The sequence below is a fragment of the Python bivittatus genome, unplaced genomic scaffold, assembly GCF_059951505.1.
Source record: "Python bivittatus isolate LINGU-HERP-01145 unplaced genomic scaffold, Pbiv_v1 ctg000570_np1212, whole genome shotgun sequence".
Lineage (NCBI taxonomy): Eukaryota > Metazoa > Chordata > Lepidosauria > Squamata > Pythonidae > Python > Python bivittatus.
Window position 1 is genome coordinate 17,643,053 of NW_028277097.1, and position 17,016 is coordinate 17,660,068.

General features: G+C 40.8%; 1 protein-coding gene across 2 annotated transcripts in view; it reads left to right on the plus strand.

Annotated features, from left to right (window-relative positions):
* PSTPIP2 (proline-serine-threonine phosphatase interacting protein 2) overlaps positions 1-17,016 on the plus strand; it is a 53,195-nt gene that overhangs the window by 13,897 nt on the left and 22,282 nt on the right. For both annotated transcript variants that reach the window (XM_088152709.1, XM_088152710.1), the window contains exons 2-4: positions 12,736-12,836; positions 14,892-14,969; positions 16,474-16,508. In XM_088152709.1, the coding sequence (XP_088008835.1) occupies positions 12,736-12,836; positions 14,892-14,969; positions 16,474-16,508 (214 nt within the window). The remainder of the gene's footprint in view (positions 1-12,735; positions 12,837-14,891; positions 14,970-16,473; positions 16,509-17,016) is intronic.

The window sequence follows — 17,016 nt, forward strand, 5'->3', positions numbered from 1 at the left end:
AGGTCAATTAAATTTCCCCTCAAGGGGAGAAGACTGTTTAATCTGTCTCCCCTTTGGTGTTTTCCTGATGTAATACTCTCCCTAGGTTCTCTTTACCTTATTGAAAAAAAAAAATATCAGTGTGGGTTGACTAGGTTCTCACAACATATGACCCTAACATTTGGTCAGCTCTGTCTTAATTATAGTTTGTCCCAGGATCCAAATTTGCACAGCGCACTGATTGAGTTCACACAACACAATAGACTAGATTACAGAGTGATTGGGTAATAGGGGGATTCAGCATACTGTGGGAATCCAGCCTTAGCATCTAGAGTCAGATCAATCTTTCACATTAAGCAGTAGTCATTTTTATTTAATTGGGTGTTGCATGTTATAGGAACACTGCAGTTGTGTTTTGTTGAACTTTTTTTAGGATTTGATTGAGTGATTATGTGCTATCAAGTCATTGTTGACTTTTAGTGACCACATAGATAGATTTTCTCCATGATGATCTATCCCTTACCTGGTCCTTCAGGTCTTCCAATGAAGGAAGGACCCATCGCTATAGTAACTGAGTCCATCTACCTTGTTGCTGATTGCTCTTCTCTTTTCTTCTACCTTTTCCAGCATTAGAGCCTTCTCCAGAGAGCTAGGTCTTTGCATCATGGGTCAGATAATTTGAGCCTGGTCATTTGTGCCTTGAAGGAGAACTCTTGGTTGATTTGTTTGATATTTCATTGGTTTGTTTTCTTGGCTAGCCACAATATTCTCACGAGTCTTCTCCAACACCAAAGTTCAAATGTGTCAATACTCTTCCTGTCCTCCTTCTTCAAAGTCCAACTTTCACTTCTGTAGAATGTCACAGGGAATAGCATGGCTTGCACAATTCTGACCTTTGTGGGTATAGACACATCACAACATTTGAATATCTTTTCCAAAGCCACCGTGGCTGCTCTGTCTGGTGCTAGTCTGCAACATCTTTCTTGACTGCTTGTTCCTTTACTATTGATGTTAAACTATAGAACATGTGGAAGAGACCTTGAGGACCATCTAGTCCAATCCTCTGTTCAGTGCGGGAATCCATGATTACAGAATCTCTGAAAGGCCTCCAGTGAAGGAGAGACCATCATCTCCCGAAGCAGATGTTTTCATTGTTTAATGGGGGGAACCATTAGAATTTTTTCTACTTCTTGCAACTTAAGCCCGTTTGTTTCTTGTCCTTGTCTTCTGGAATGTCACTGGACAATTCTGCCCTATCCTGAAGAGAGCGATCATATCTCCCTACTAGACCTTGTCATCTTGGTTCCTCTCCTCTGGATGTGCTCCAGTTCATTATCCTTGGTTTTATTTAGGACTGCTTGGTTACCCCTTCCCTTCCCCCTCCCCCCATCGCTTCTTGATATATCTGAGGCCATAGAAATCTACTAAGTAAGTAAATTAATAATAAAGGCCTGCAACTCTTATTTAACCAGCTGTTCCACTCTTGACAGGGAAGTTAGTCTTTCTCACATGGTTAGTTGAGCCACAGATAAACTAGCACAGAGAGAAAGAGGCTTTCTCTGGAATCAAGTAAATGATGACGACATTTCCTGAGAAGACTGTTCCCCAGGGATCATAGAAAGTGCAGCAGGGTTGTGGGGTAAGAATCTAGAGATGCATTCCCCTTTGTAGGAGCTGGGGGCCCTATCCACCACATCCCTGCCAAGGCATGCATTTTCAAGTGCCCCCCTCTTCCAAGTCTTTTCTAAGTACATTGAACAGCATCAGGATGGAGCCCTGAACTACACTCCTCAACACTTCCTTCCAGCTTGATGCAGATCCATTAACGCACTTGTTGGAGATAGTCATTCCATCACTCTGTATCGGTCTAATGGTAGCTTTATCCAGCTGCTAGCTTATTATCCTCTCTACCAGAATTTCATAGGAGACTTTGCCAGATGCTTTGATGAAGTTAAGTTATGCTCTGTCCCCTGCATTCCCTTCATCCGTTAAACTAGTCACTATCAAAAAATGAGATCCATGATATGTCTTGCCAAGCAAAGCACTGTTCGAAATGCTTACAAGCCAAGTGCTTATTATTCTCTTAACTAAAGTTGGACCTAATATTGACATCAAACTGATTGCTCTGTAGTTACCTGGGTCTTCTTCCCCCCACCCTTTTTTCTGAAGATAGAAACAACATTTGCCCTTCTTCAATCCCCTGGTGTGATGCCTGTCCTCTATGATTTCCCAAAGGTCAAAGAAAGGGGTTCCAACATCCACAAGCTTCTTCAAGAGGTGAATGTTGGATTCCCATGGTCCTTAAGATTTAAACTCAGCCATGGTGCTCCCTAACATCTCCTTACTTACTTGGGCTGCCTCTTCTTCCTTGTATCTGTTGCTCTGCTTAGGTCCATTTGAACTCAGTTCCCCTGAGGAGGCAAAGTAAAAACAGAGGATGTCTTTCTTCTCCCTCATGCCTCTGGCTGTCCTCTCTTCCACCAGCAGTGATCCCCCCTCACTTTTTCTTCCTTTCATTAGTGGAAGAGCCCCCCAAGGTCCCTTTTTTCTTGCTTTTAGATGTTCTGGCCTTAAAAGGACAGGCTGAAGAGGAAGCCACCTGAAAACAGAAACTGTTGGGGCTAGATCGAGTTGTTGGGGTGCATTTTAACAGCAGCCTCCCTGGATCTAAACGCATGCCATTGAGGCTTGTGGGGATATTAGTGATAGGATTGCACCAAAACGATGCAAAGAAAGCATAGTTTTCTTCTTCATGCTTTAAAAATATATGTTTGGAGACACCTGTGGGCAAATCTAATCAAGAGCTTTGCTGCATGTTGCCTAGGAATAAAGTGGAGCCAACAAGTTTGTGTTGGGCTCCTTATATTCTGTTGTAGGAGATACGCAGGTGCTTTGCATCATTCTTAACCCAAAATTGCTGTACTGTCCTATTTCTTTCACTTTGCATGGATTAAGGTGATTTTAAGCAAAAGAAGAGAGCCACTTTGGTGTAGGGGGTGAAGGCACTGGGCTAGAAACTGGGAAGCTGTGAGTTCCAGTCCTCTCTCAGCCCTAGGAAGAAGGCAGTGTCAAATCACTCCTGAAAAAGTTGCCAAGAAAACTGGAGGGACTTGTCTGTGTAGTTACCGGGAGTCAAGACTGACTCAAGGGTACCACACACAAAGCCAAAGGAACCTGTCAAGTTAGTTATTTAAACCATTTTGCTCCTCAGTTCACTGCTTGGTTAGTAAAAAGAAACAATCCCCAATTAGAAAAAGACACGACATAAGAGGAAAAACAGATAAGCTGGAAAAGGAAAACAAAAATAGTCAAGTGACAGCTCTTAATGATAGAGTAAGGAGGGAATCCTGTTTTGCTTCCTAACTTCTGGTAGAATTGTGATTTATTGCACTCTTTTAGAACAACTCTGCTAATAACACTGGACCAGAATGTTTGACTACACATCCTTTATACCAGTGTTGTCCAAACTTGGCCACTTTAAGATGAGTGGACTTCAACTCCCAGAATTCCCCAGCCAGCATGGCTGGCTGGGGAATTCTGGGAGTTGAAGTCCACTCATCTTAAAGTGGCCATGTTTGGACAACACTGCTTTATATTGTCCATTTCAGTAGTGGTCAAGCTGGATTTCTCCAGAGTTTGGACTAATTCCCATCAGCATGAACCAACATGGCCAAGATCAAAAGGATGTTTATTTCTTGTTCAATGTATTTATATACTGCCACATCTTGTGACTCTCGTAATCCAAAAAATCTGATGGGCACCAGTAACTTCACCTTGACATTCCCGATTTTGGATAGAAGAAGAATTGAGGATGGTTTGCCAAGTGGGACATGTTCTGCAGCTTGTCAGTTTCTGCCTGTTCTTTGTAAGCTGTGTGTCTGTTCCTTTTTTCAAACGTTTCTATTAAGTAGCAGTTCTTTTTATCCTGCTAAGGTTGATGTGTTGAATTTGAAAGAAGTGGCTTTGTGATTAAAGACAGATGCTGTTGGGATCTCGTCTTCTGAAACCAGTCCCCATTGCTTCTGATTCTTTGTATCCATTGAAGCATTAAGACTTGGGAACCAAATGAAGGATACATCTGGTTCTCACACTGGCAAGGAAGTGCTCCAAACAGTTGTAGCAGTGCTGAGGATTCTTATGTAAACTTTTGAGGAAATTGAAGCTTTAAAAGAGAACTTCTCAGGGAGGACTGACTGACCACACTGCCGAGAAACTTAGCAATAACCTCCAAAACAGGCCATGTAATGAATGGTTTAGCTTTTAAGGCAGTGTTTCTCAACCTGAGCAACTTCCAGGTATGTGGATTCCTTCTCCCAGAATTCCCAGCAGGGAATTCACTTTGGATCAAGGAGAGGTATCCAAAAATTAAAGCAGTGTTACTCAACCTGGACAATCTCCAGATCTGTGGTCTTTAACTCCCAGAATTCCCAGCCAGCATGCTGTTGACGTGCATATATCTGGAGGTCTCCCAGGTTGAGAAACACTGCTTTAATTTTTTGGATCTTCTCCTTGATCCAAAGTGAATGTATTCTTTGTGCAAATAACACCTGGCTTGTTGATCCTCTCTTTCACATATAAGAATATAAAAATAGCCATGGAGGATCAGGCCAAGGGCCATCTTAGTGCAGCATTTTGTCTCTCACAGTGGCCAACTAGAGACTGTTGGAGGTGGAGAGATAACCCTCTTCCTCCATTCTTCTCCTGGAACTGGGTTTTGGAAGAATGCTGCCCCCAACTACAGGTAGCACTAATAACCCTCAATGAACTCATGCTCCATGAATGTATCTAATTACTTTGGCTATCACTGTGGCTTGCGGCAACAGGTCCCACAGGTTGATGATGCACTGTGTGATCAATTCTAAGTCCACTGTCAGCTGCTGCTTCTCCAGACTCAAGAGTCCTAACCCTTTTTTTTTCTTCCCTTCCCTTCCCTTCCCTTCCCTTCCCTTCCCTTCCCTTCCCTTCCCTTCCCTTCCCTTCCCTTCCCTTCCCTCCCCCTACCCTACTCTACCCTTCCCCTATTCTGTTAGGGAAGGTGGTGGAATCCTTTTCAGTTCCCTCTTCTGCACTTGTTCCAGCTATGATATATCCTTTTCCAAACTTGGCATTCAGAACTGCACATCATATTCCAGAGGTGGATGGACCATAGCATAGCTTACCTTAGGGATTGATAAAGTGGTGCCTACAGGCATCAGAATATCCACTTGTCAGTAAACATAATCCCCAGCATCTAACATTTTATATATTTAATTAAATGGCTGAAATCTCACAAACCTGTCACATCTCTCTAATGTTTATAGTCTTGCATAAGACCTCGGGTGGGAACGTCAACACCTGTAATGGGAAGAAGGAATAACCTTGAGGAACAGGAGGAAGAGCTGCAACCAAGACAACGGTCAGATAAAAGAAATTTGAGTCCAGGGCAGAAATGTAGTTTGAGAAAGTGTCTCAGACATGACCCTCCCTAATTCTCATGAAAAAAAAAAAAAAGGGAAGGGGGAAGCACATTCAAACTTGCAAGATTTTATTACTGTAACCTTATAATTTGCTTGCATGTCTTTGGTTTCCAAGTTTGGTCTACCTTGGAAGGTTGACATCAACCTTGCAAGTGTGAATGTGCTTCCCCCCTCCCTCCCTTTATCTTCATGAGAACTAGGGAGGGTAGGGTTTCAGGGTGAGGACCTATGGCAGTTTAGACATCCCTGCGAGTGTGTCCATGAGTGGGGACAGCACTGTGGCAAAGTTTTGGCTCACAAAATTCTCTCCAGAGAAGGAGAGATCAGGAGATCACCCACTTGTGCTCTGGATAGCTGCTCCTTGCGAGGAGACCACAGGAATTGAGTTCTTATGGTCGATCGTGGATTGAGCGGCTTGGGAGCCGAGGGATTACCATCACGCTCAGAACCCCTGTGGAGCCTTTATGGACATTTGACCTGCAAAAGCCTCACTTTCTTAAACACTTTTGGATACAATTAATTTACAACTTAAGAGAGATCTTTTGACTGGCAGGAAAGAATAATAAAGACACTTGGTGAGTCTTCTTTTTGGAATTAAGAAGGAAAAAAAAAACCCCTATCTGAAAGGATTTTGACTTAAAAGTAAAAAGCTTAACAAGATCGTGATTTAAGAAAGTTTTAACTGGATAAAGGGGACAGTAATTTTAGAAAACAGAAGAATAATTTTTGTTTTTTGGACTAAAGTGCCTTTGAAAATAGTAAAATTAACTAGACAGACAGACTGGACTTTTGTGAGAATGCTGATTGTTTATTGTTAAGGAAAGTAGATCATTGGTGGATTTTCCAAAATAAGAAGATAAGGGTAATATGAGCCAGATTGTGTAACTGGAGACCTAAATTGGGACTAAAGTGTTAAAAACAGAGAAAAGCAAAACAGGAAAAAAAAAAAAAAAGAGACAGAAGCTTGCCTTTTACTTTCACTCTAGTAATTGACACACTTTCACTTTATTACAATGGCAATTGTAAGAAAAGCAGCAAAAATAGGAGAAGGAAGGAGAGGTTCACTAGAACAACTTACATATAACAGCATCACACCAGATTTATTGCAGAAAATGTTTAAGGAATTTGGCAAGAGGATGACTGAAACAGTTGCTGATAGTTTGGATGGTCTTAAAAAGGTTCAGCCCAAAGAACTCCACGAGACATTACTGGCCTAGTCCGATAGCTTTTATTAGCTTTCAGCCACAAGACAGAATCTCTCCAGACTGAACCTAAACTTCCCAAGCCAGCAAGCAAAACACCGCGAATTCCTTAGGGTGGTGCCAGTCTCAGCCTCTTAACCTTCCCACGCTCCTGCTGGGGGCTAAGGAAATGCTTATCTCCCCGAGCACGGCCTTCACCAAACCATTCCATCACATGGAGGGAGGATTTACAGGGATAAAAAAGGATATGAAAGAAGTTAAGAAAATTGAAGAATCTTTAGGACAATTGGCTGGAAAGGTTAAACGAATTAAGGACAAAATGGAAACTTACTTTAGAAAGTAAGACAAGTTATGAATAGAGAGATGCAGAAAGATTTGGATAACTTGGCACTTCTAGAACTGAGAGAAAAAGAATTTTGTTTAAGATTTAGAGTAATTCCAGAAGTCCTTGGGGAAGATATCAGAGAAAAGATTGTTAAGTCTCTGTCTAACTTTTTGTATTGGGATGAAGATGACACAGAGGCAGAGGTTTATTTATTTATTTAAACATTTATATAGCTGCCCATTTTGTATCAAACTCTGGATGACTCCCAACCAGCAGTTAAAACAACATCAATATACAATTAGTACATACATATATCTGTTAAAGCCACAAACATTAAAACCTGGCACCAAAGTTAAACTTTCCCATGCAGTCCATCACTAAGTCCTCTCATTAAGCTCAGCCTATCCCAGCACTTGGGGGAAAAGCCAGATCTTGAATGCTTTTGGGAAGGTTAAAAGGGTGGGGGCCTGCCAAACTTCAGGAGGAAGGGTGTTTCATAGCGCAGGGGCTGCCATGGAAAAGGCACCTTTCCTAGATCCCATAAGATAGCAATGTTTAAGGGAAGGGACTAGGAGTGTGCCCACCTTATCTGATATGGTAGGATGGGCAGATGTCCTTAGGGAGAGGCGGTCCGAGAGATAACCTGGCCCTGTGCCATGTAGAACTTTAAGGGTAATAGCCAGCACCTTGAATTATACCCAGAAGGAAACTGGGAGCCAGTGCAGCTCGCGCAACAGGGGTGTTACATGGGTAAACCTAAGGGCACCCATCACTGTGTGTGCTGCTGCATTCTGGACCAGTTGTAGCTTCCGGGTGGTCTTCAAGGGCAGCCCCATGTAGAGCACGTTGCAGTAATCCAAACGGGAAGTGACCAAGGCATGAGTGACTGTGAGCAAGGCCTCCTGGTCCAGGAAGGGGTGCAATTGGTGCACCAGACAAATCTGTGCGAAGGCCCTCCCTAGTCATGGCTGCCACCTGCTCCTTGAGTAGGAGCTGTGAGTCTAGGAGGACTCCCAAATTGCTCACCAGCTCAGTCTGGGGGAGTGCCACCCCGTCCAGAATCAGAAATGAAACATCACCTGGGATCTGGTGGGCCAAAAACCCAGAGCCACTCTGTCTTGTGAGGGTTGAATCAAAGCCAGTTCAATACACGATTTGCAAAATTAAGAAATACTCCAAGGATGTCCTTGTGCACTTTGTCAGGAATTTTAGTACTAGATTGAGGATTAATAATACTGATGTAATTGTACTTAAGGAAATTCCAGTTAGAATACTGTGCAAGAGAAAAGAGTCTTTTTTTCTGACAAACTCAAACAGAAAAGGATTCCATTTAGATGGGATAAGTTGGAAGGGATGATTTGACTTTTAAACAGCAGAGATCCAGACTGAACTCTGTGCAGAAAGCAAGAGATTTTTGGGGAAAATTCAAAGAAGAATGGGAGGAAATGCAAATGGAAGTGACAGTGACAGATGTGACTAAACAAATGCCACAACAGATACAACCGGACACTGAAGATGCTACCACATTGGGCGCTACAGGTATTGATTTTTCTAAAATCTTGGCGTAACTATGGATTATAAATGCTTAACGTGGAATATAAATGGCGCAAATGCTTTTCAAAAGAGGGAAAAAAATCATTATTTGAAAAAGTTAAAACAAAATGTGATTTGCTTACAAGAAACACGTATCAGGAAAAAGGATATAAAAGATTTGAGTCACAAAAATTTGGATGAAGAATTTATTTCAGCAGGAATGAAAAAAAGAAATGGAGTTGTTTTGTATATAAATTCTCAACTATATCCAAAATTTATATTGACTGAAGATTATGGAAGATATGTTGGGGTAGAAGTTAATCAACAGTGGGCTAAGACTTTAATATTGGGAATTTATGCCCCAAATGAAGATAAAACAGCATTTTATAAAGGACTTGTGGATAAACTATTGGACTTTCCATATGAAAATTGGTGTCTCCTGGGAGATTGGAATGGGGTGGTTTTCCCACAAAAAAACAGAATTTCTGAGAAAAACATGAAAAATACACAAGGCAAACTACCAAAGGTTTTCTTTGATTTAATGGACAATTTGGAGGTTGATGTATGGAGATATAAAAATGGGTCATGTCTGAGACACTTTCTCAAACTACATTTCTGCCCTGGACTGAGATTTCTTTTATCTGACTGTTGTCTTGGTTGCTGCTCTTCCTCCTGTTCCTCATGGTTATTCCTTCTTCCCATTACAACACCTCTTGAGATTTCAGCCTTCTTGTATAAGATCACGGGATGAGGAAGCTACTGAAATCTCGCAAAATGTGATGATCTTCTGAGATTTTGGTTGGCATCTAGGCTGAGAAAGGAACTTAGCCCTGGTGTGTAGGTATCACAACGCTCCAGTGCTGGTATTTGCAGACCAGCATGCCTTTCCTCCACAATCTGTTAATTCAGTGCAGTTGGGATTTCAAGTGGCACATTAATCATGTGAAAGTGACATGCTCCAATATGTGAACTTCTTGTAGACTTGGTGGGGGCTCTATGGGGGGCTATGAATGATTGAGATTCCTTCTTGTGGCAAACCCTCCAGATTTAGTATAAGAATAATGAATTAAACTTGCAACAATTTGCTGGCCTTGAAGACAAAATTACATATCCTGGAAGAGTGTTTTACCTTATCAGATGGTAGAGACAGCTCTGTTCATATGGTTAATGTTGGACAAAGTACATAAGAGAGAGATTTCATCCTGTCATGGGGACTCTGTGAGGAACTGATACTCTCCAGATGCAGAGCAAGAATTTATTCAGTTACTTGTTCCTTTCGTTATGATATTCCAGGAAAAAAGTTTGATGTAGGAACTGAAGAAGTTATGTCAGTGCCTTTTTTAAAATGCTGAGTTAGTAGGGTGGGATTCTAAGTCAGAGTCTAAAACACTCATTCTGTGTTGTTCAGTGACATTACGTTTTAGCAAAATTTTAATCTGAAGAGAGAAAGAATAGAATTGCCTGGTAGCTTGTCAACTAATTTTTATATGTTTTCGCTAGAACATGCAGGCAGGAACAAATCAACAAATTCTATCAAGCAGACAGAAAATTGCTTGGAAATATACTGTATACATATCCTTTTGTATAAGATTCAAAATGTACTTTTTAAAAATGTATACTTCCTCCAGAAGAAAAATGGGGATTCCTATGCTATGTGGAAGAAGTGATCTTTTTCTGCCTGATGTCACAGGCCTTGTGCAAACTGCTAAGATGACTTGTAACCACCTTTTCCTGACTAGGAAGAAGAAACTTGCAATCTTAATAATCAAATTTACATCTTGCTTTTCTATCAAGGATAGCAATTGAGTTGCCTACCACTATAACACAAATAGAATAATAAAGCTATAATTAAAACCTCAGCACTGAAGTTTGTCAAAGAAAAAAGCATTAGTAAAAAGTAGATTTCTCAGGAATAAAATATTAGCTCTTCAGGATTTGCTGTCATGAGATATAGCTGGGTGGTCTCATCACTCCAAACCTTTTTGATCCAGGCAGATGCCTTCTACTGCTCATGATGGAGATAAGTTTGGCTAGCACGCTACTGTAAATACTGCCTTTTGGAAAAGTCCTCCAGGGATCCCTTCTTGGTTTCTCTCTGATTTTAACTTCCCTCAACAAGGCAAACTTATGCCAGGGATGTTGATCTGGGATTTTGTCAGCCCTTTGAGGTAGCCCAGGTCAGGAGGCAGATTCCACAAGAATTAGTGGAATTCCACTTTATACAGAGAGGTTGTAGTAGCAGAATCTGGGAAGTCTGACAGTGTTTTCTCTCCCTGCTTCTTAGACCCTAGTGCAGAGTTTCTCAGCCTCAACAACTTTAAGATGTGTGAACGTCTACACATATTTTCATTTCTTTTCAGAAAAGAAATGAAGTTCTAGGACATTATTTGAAGGGACTAAAGATCGAGGTTGTTAAAAGTAAAAGGAAGGAATATAAAATCAGTTTATCTGATCAAGGTTGAAATAGATATGTTGGTATCTCTGATAACCCTTAATGGACTTTTGCTGATATCAGGACTGACATGAGGAGGCTTTAATGATTTGTTTATAGATAAGAGATGGGTTATGGGATGAAGAGAGCATTTGTTGTATTTTAAGAGAAGGGGATAAGTTACTAAAATGGTTTACATTGTTTGATGAAGGGGAAGTCATTTCTTTATATATTTCTTTTCTTTACTACATTCTTATTTTTTTTCTTGTCTCTTTTTCTTTCTTTTTCTTTTCTACACTTTCTATTTTCTCTTTTTATTCTTTTCTTTTTTTGGTTTGCATTTGTTTTTATCTTTTTAATTGTAATTTTTAATAAAATTACTATAAAAAAAGGAAGTCTACACATCTTAAAGTTCCTGAGGTTGAAAAACAGTTCCCTAGTGAATTATGGTGGAGCCAGTCTGAGCTTCTTTCTTACGCTTTCTCTGTTTCCTGGGCTTAAAGCTTTTGCTTTTCTAACCATTTCTGCATAGTTTCTCCAAGATCTGGGCTATGGTCCTCTGTGAAGTAGTCTCCACTTTTCTTATTCCTTTCTTCTGATTCTTGCTTTGGTAGATACTGAATTGGTCTCGTATAAGAACTGGCTTTAATTTCCTCATCGTTGCCCTGTATCAGCTTTCCCCAACTTGTTCTTCCAGATGTATCAGACTACTGTATATTAATATCTTAATGTATATTGTTACTTATATCTGTTGCAAGGAGGGTCGGAAGTCAACCCTTTTTATTTCTTTTTCCTTTTCTTTGTTTCTGCACTCTTGATCTTTGCTATTCTCTTTTTTTCTAATTTCTTTTTTCTTTTTCTTATGCTTTTTCTTAATGTTAGTTTTTACTGTTCTTTTTTTTAGTTAATAAAGTTATTTTAGAAGTTGTGGACTACAACTCCCATGTTGACAGGGAATTATGGAAGTGGCACTCTAAGTTACAATATCTGGAGGATGACTGATGGGGAAAGAGTGATATATAGTATTAGGAAAAAGTCCTAATGAGAAACTTATGGTGTCAGTGGAGAAACTTAGCTGAACTTACTTTAATGACTTTATTGCATCCTGTGCCTCTAGCACAGTGTTTTTCAAAGTTGGCCACTTTAAGATGTGTGGACACCAACTCCTAGAATTCCCCATGCTGGCTGGGGAATTTTGGGAGTTGGAGTCCATATAGCTTAAAGTGGCCAACTTTGAAAAACACTGCTCTAGCAGCTGTTGGAGTGATAGTAGTTGGGGGTGAACTTACCACAGCATGTCAGTAAGGAAAGTTAGTGCAGATCGTAATTCCAAGGCTTAAAAGCAGGCCTGAAAGGAAACACTAGTTACTCTTATGAAGCCAGGAATGACTGCACTCCTGTGTCTTCTGAATAGAAGGAGTAAAAGCAAGGTCTCTTCTGGGCTCATCAGGAAGAGACATTTTATCTTGTTCAGGTGTGGAATTCTAAGAAGTCTTTGTTCAACTTGGACTTCTGGATGATTTTTTGGAGTGGGGTTTAATTTCTCAGCCTTTCACAGCCCTTCCCTAGTCAGTCTCTTAGCAAGGATAGGAAATAAATTGCAACCACTTCCAACTTTAGTGGAGGCAACTCATTCCAGGAGTGCTGGAAATATAACTAGGTCCAGAAAGGCTTTTCATTTTGGTATAAAGGTGAGGAATTTCCAGGAACATGACTGTGCCTTCAAAACCAAAATGTAACCTAGGGATGCCAACATGGAGAATGGATTGCATTTCATTTGTCTAACAAACTTCTAAACATTCTTTTTAGACAACAGACTTGATCAGTACAGCCGGCTATGACAGCATTGTTCAGCACTTGAATGACGGCAGGAAGAACTGCAAAGAATTTGAAGACTTTTTGAGAGAAAGGTGCGTATGTCTTTTTTCCTGGAATGGTAAAAGGTTCTTGAACCTTCTCATGAACTTTGTAGTTCCAGTATACCTAAAAGGCATGAGTCTGGAATAGGATAGCAGAAGACATAGCTTCTAATCAGCTGACGTTTTGTGATAGAAAATCTTTTCATTTCCAGCTATTGTTGTTCTATCAAGTTTCTTAACATCTAGTTGTCCTTCTGGGGAGCTAAGGACCAAAATAATAAATAAAACAATAAATAAATAACTTTAGTTACTGGATTTTTCTATGGTGCTCAAGATGCTGTGAAGGAAAGCTGTTCTATCTTATTTTCCCTCTTATAAAGAATTAAGGCCACGTCTTGTTGCTGGGGAAAAAAGGACGCCTCTTTCTTCTTATGGAGAAAACTGGCTGAGGAACTTAGGAAATATTGTCCCAACACACCTAGAAGGTATCACCTGGGGCAAGGATGACATAGAATGAGACAGGTACCTTCCCATCTTTATCAGAGAATTCTGGAAGTTGCAATCTTAACACTAGTGGAAGGTGCCCTACTGGGGAAAGCTGACCCAGAAACTGTGGGTTGACCAAATGAACATGGCCCTCAGACATTTTGTACTCTATGACAGTTTACAAGTCATAAGCCTCTTCCTTTCTACTTAAGGTGACCCCGTGAACTTTTCAAATGAAGGAAAGAAAAGTTAATCAGAGGGACTTGAAGAATAATTCTTAAATGTACATCCAGATTACCAACCATTGCTCTATTACGTAGGTCAGATTCTTCAGTTTATATCAGCTTCAGTCAACAGGATCAATAATAAAAGATTCCATCAGTTGTAGGCCCAAATATATGAAAAGCACCAAGATACTTTAATTAGTTATTTCAGCTGATCCAGAGGTGACTTAGGACCAGATATGCTTTGAGCTTTAATATATTGTTCTCAGTGCAGGACTGATGTTTTCTTTCTACCTTCCTTGGCGCATTCCCTTCTTTCCATCTCTGTTTCCTTCTACATATGTTTTAAATGAAACACAGTGATTTCATAAATTACACATAATCTAAAAAAATATAGATACAGAGAGCTGGCAAGATTAATTAAAAGATTTTGACACTCTTGACCAAGGTCAGTTCTATGCAGTTTTCCAAGCAGTGGAGTGGAAGTGATTTCATGTTTCCTTCCTTCAGATTTTTTTTTCAGTTTCCCAGCCTTGAAATCCACCAGTGGTTTCCCATCCAAGCACTACCCAGAACCAATCCTGCTTAGTTCCTGGGGTCAGCCAAGAACAGCTAAGAGATGAAAAGGATGATATTTCATATAATAATACATGAAAAGGCCTGGAGGAATGAAAATTTATTTCCATGGTGCTAGAAAGATAACAAAGTAGGCACAAGGTGGGCTTCCCGGAAAGAGCATTTCAGAATTCCGGGGCCACTGCTAAGAAGGCCAATTTAATTATAAAACACTTCATGGCTGATTGGAGGTTCCTTCTTGTGACTCTGTGGCATTATGGCATGTCTCAGTGATATCCATAGAGCAAGCAAGATATCAGCTGTTGCTTCCAGGTTAGGAGGAACATCTTCCCCCAAGTTGAAGGCCACAGGTTGTTCTCCCAGAGAGCTGTAGGATGGCTCCCATTGATGCCAGCACTGTGGAAGTGATAGAGTCAATTTGTTTGCTTTTTTCATAATTACTGTTGTTTGAGGGTTTTGAAAAGGTGAGAATGGGAACAGCAAATCTCTTGGAAGTCAACTGCTGTCATCCCCACCCTGAAAAAGTCCTCAGAATCTACAAAATGGCTGAGTTTAGGTGGCAGAATTTCACATTCTTTAAGAAGGGGATTTGGGGGTTTTAAGGGTAAAAACAGGAGCAACTGGTTTCACAGGGGGCTCTCTCCCCACCCCCTTTAGTTTTTGGAAAAATGCATCCCTGAAAATTGCCTATTTTTCAGCTGAATTTCAGTGGCAAAATCTTGGCATTCTGCAGATGGGGTGAAGCCATAGATCAGCGGTCTGTACTTCCCTAGGGGAGGACCCTAATCTATATGCCAATCTTCATCTTCCTCTGTTTCAGGGCTTCTATAGAAGAGAGATATGGGAAGGACCTGATCAACTTGTCAAGGAAGAAGCCCTGTGGGCAGACCGAGCTAAAGTAAGTCAGCATCCTTGTTGGGAAAAAGAGTTTGGAGAAACATCTCAGCCATCATTCTCTCACCATATTATTCACCTTCAGCTTGGCAATTAGTCCCTAGTTTTAAAAAGTCTAGATGAGGTGCTGAAAGTGAGGATGAAATCGTATTTGACTCCCCTGCTTTGGATGGTTTTTTTTTAATGATGAGTCACAGGACAACAGTTGCATCCATGCATGAATGAATCAATGGTAAGTATTGACTGAAGCCCTCTGCTGAGTAATTCCAGTTACTTTGCCATCTGTTCAGGTTGGCCCTATCTACATGGGAGTGCTCCCAAGGGCCAACATTTAGTTCTTAATTTGATGGAAGAATGGAGCCAGTGAAAGACAGTTTCTTTCTGCCCTGGTGTATGGTTATCAGTTCCCACCTGCTACCACTTCTTGAGACAGATGACTTGGTGTAGTGGTGGGAGAAATGAAGACCTTCTTGGTGGCTTTGAAATAATGGTCTTATTGCCACTACCCATGACAAGTGACTTAAATCATGTTTTCATTCCCTGGGCTTCATCTCAAAGCAGTCAGGGCATACTGTGGTAGACATGGGAAGAACATCCATTTGGCTTTTCCATTACCTTAAAGAGAAACTTGCTTCACCTTTCATCCTTCAAGACCCAGACTGGGTTCCCACATTTGTTTCACAAGCCATTTGCTGGTTTCACCCAATGTATGAAATTAAAATGTGGTTTGCTTCTTCGTGGCTTAGCATATTGTGGGAACTCAGCTGGTGTGGTATATGACTCATGTGCTCTGGGTTAGTGCATTGTGTGAACTTGGCCTTGGAGATGAGGCACATGAGGTTTCCTTCTTCCCATTGGATTCTGCCCTGCATGAATTAAATGCAGGTAGTCCTCGACTTACAACCGCTCCTTGCACTTACGACTGTTGCAGTGTCTCCGCGGTCACGTGATAAAAATTTGGGCGCTTGGCAACCAGCATGTATTTATGATGGTTGCAGTGTCCCAGGGTCACGTGATCGCCATTTGCAACCTTCCCAGCTGGCTTCTGACAAGCAAAGTCAATGGGGAATCCTGTGATTTGCTTAACAACCATGGCAAAAAAAGATCTTAAAATCAGGTGTGGTCACATGATGCCTCACTTAACAACTGCACCACTTAATGATGAATTTTTTGGTCCCCATTGTGATTGTAATTCAAGGACTATCTGTGTGTGCCTTCTGGATTTTGCATTTTGGATATCAATGTATCCATGAGCTGCTGATTGAGAAATGTTTGCTCGGCCACCCAAAAAAGTAATTAGCAATGAAGAAAGAGAAGTTCAGAAATGTATCTGACTGTATACCTATGTTTTGGTTTCATAACTTGCCTAATCAGGTGTTGAAATTGGACTAATTTGTGGAAGTCCCTAAGGAAGTCTTGTTCTTTGCCTTTCGGTGATACCAACACAATTTCATGATTGCTCAACCTCTGACTGGGTGTGCACTGTCTCTGTTTTCCTTTCATTTTAGCACCCTCAGAAGAGCTCTGGAGGTTTTCAAGCAACGTAAGTCATCTGCATCTTCTAACAGTTACAAGAGTTGAACTCAGTTTATGTGAAAATTAATCGGCTCTCTCTGTGGGTTCTCCCAGTGCACTAATTACAACTTCCATAATACCCAGATAACATGGTCATCATACATGCTGGCTAAGGATAAAATGAGTTGCAGTTCAGCATGGAAGAGGGGTGGATCAGGTTGGGGAAGGCTAAGCAGATGGACCAAAGAATTGGCACTGCATCTGTGTTCATATGACCCTGGCTAAGTGCTTGTCTAGGAAATGCACCCAAGATGATCCTGCAAACCATGCTTGACCATGATCTGTCAAGGACGCTCATGTTTGGTCTGTCTCCCATCCAGTTTTGCAGTGGCTGTGCCAAGGACAAAGAATAAACATTTCTATGTTTTAGTTTGTTCTTATCTTTAGTCATATAACTCATAGAATTAAAACGATTATTTTAAAATAATATTATAATTGTTGTTGTAGTTCTTAGCATTGGTCCTGCTTAGTTGCAA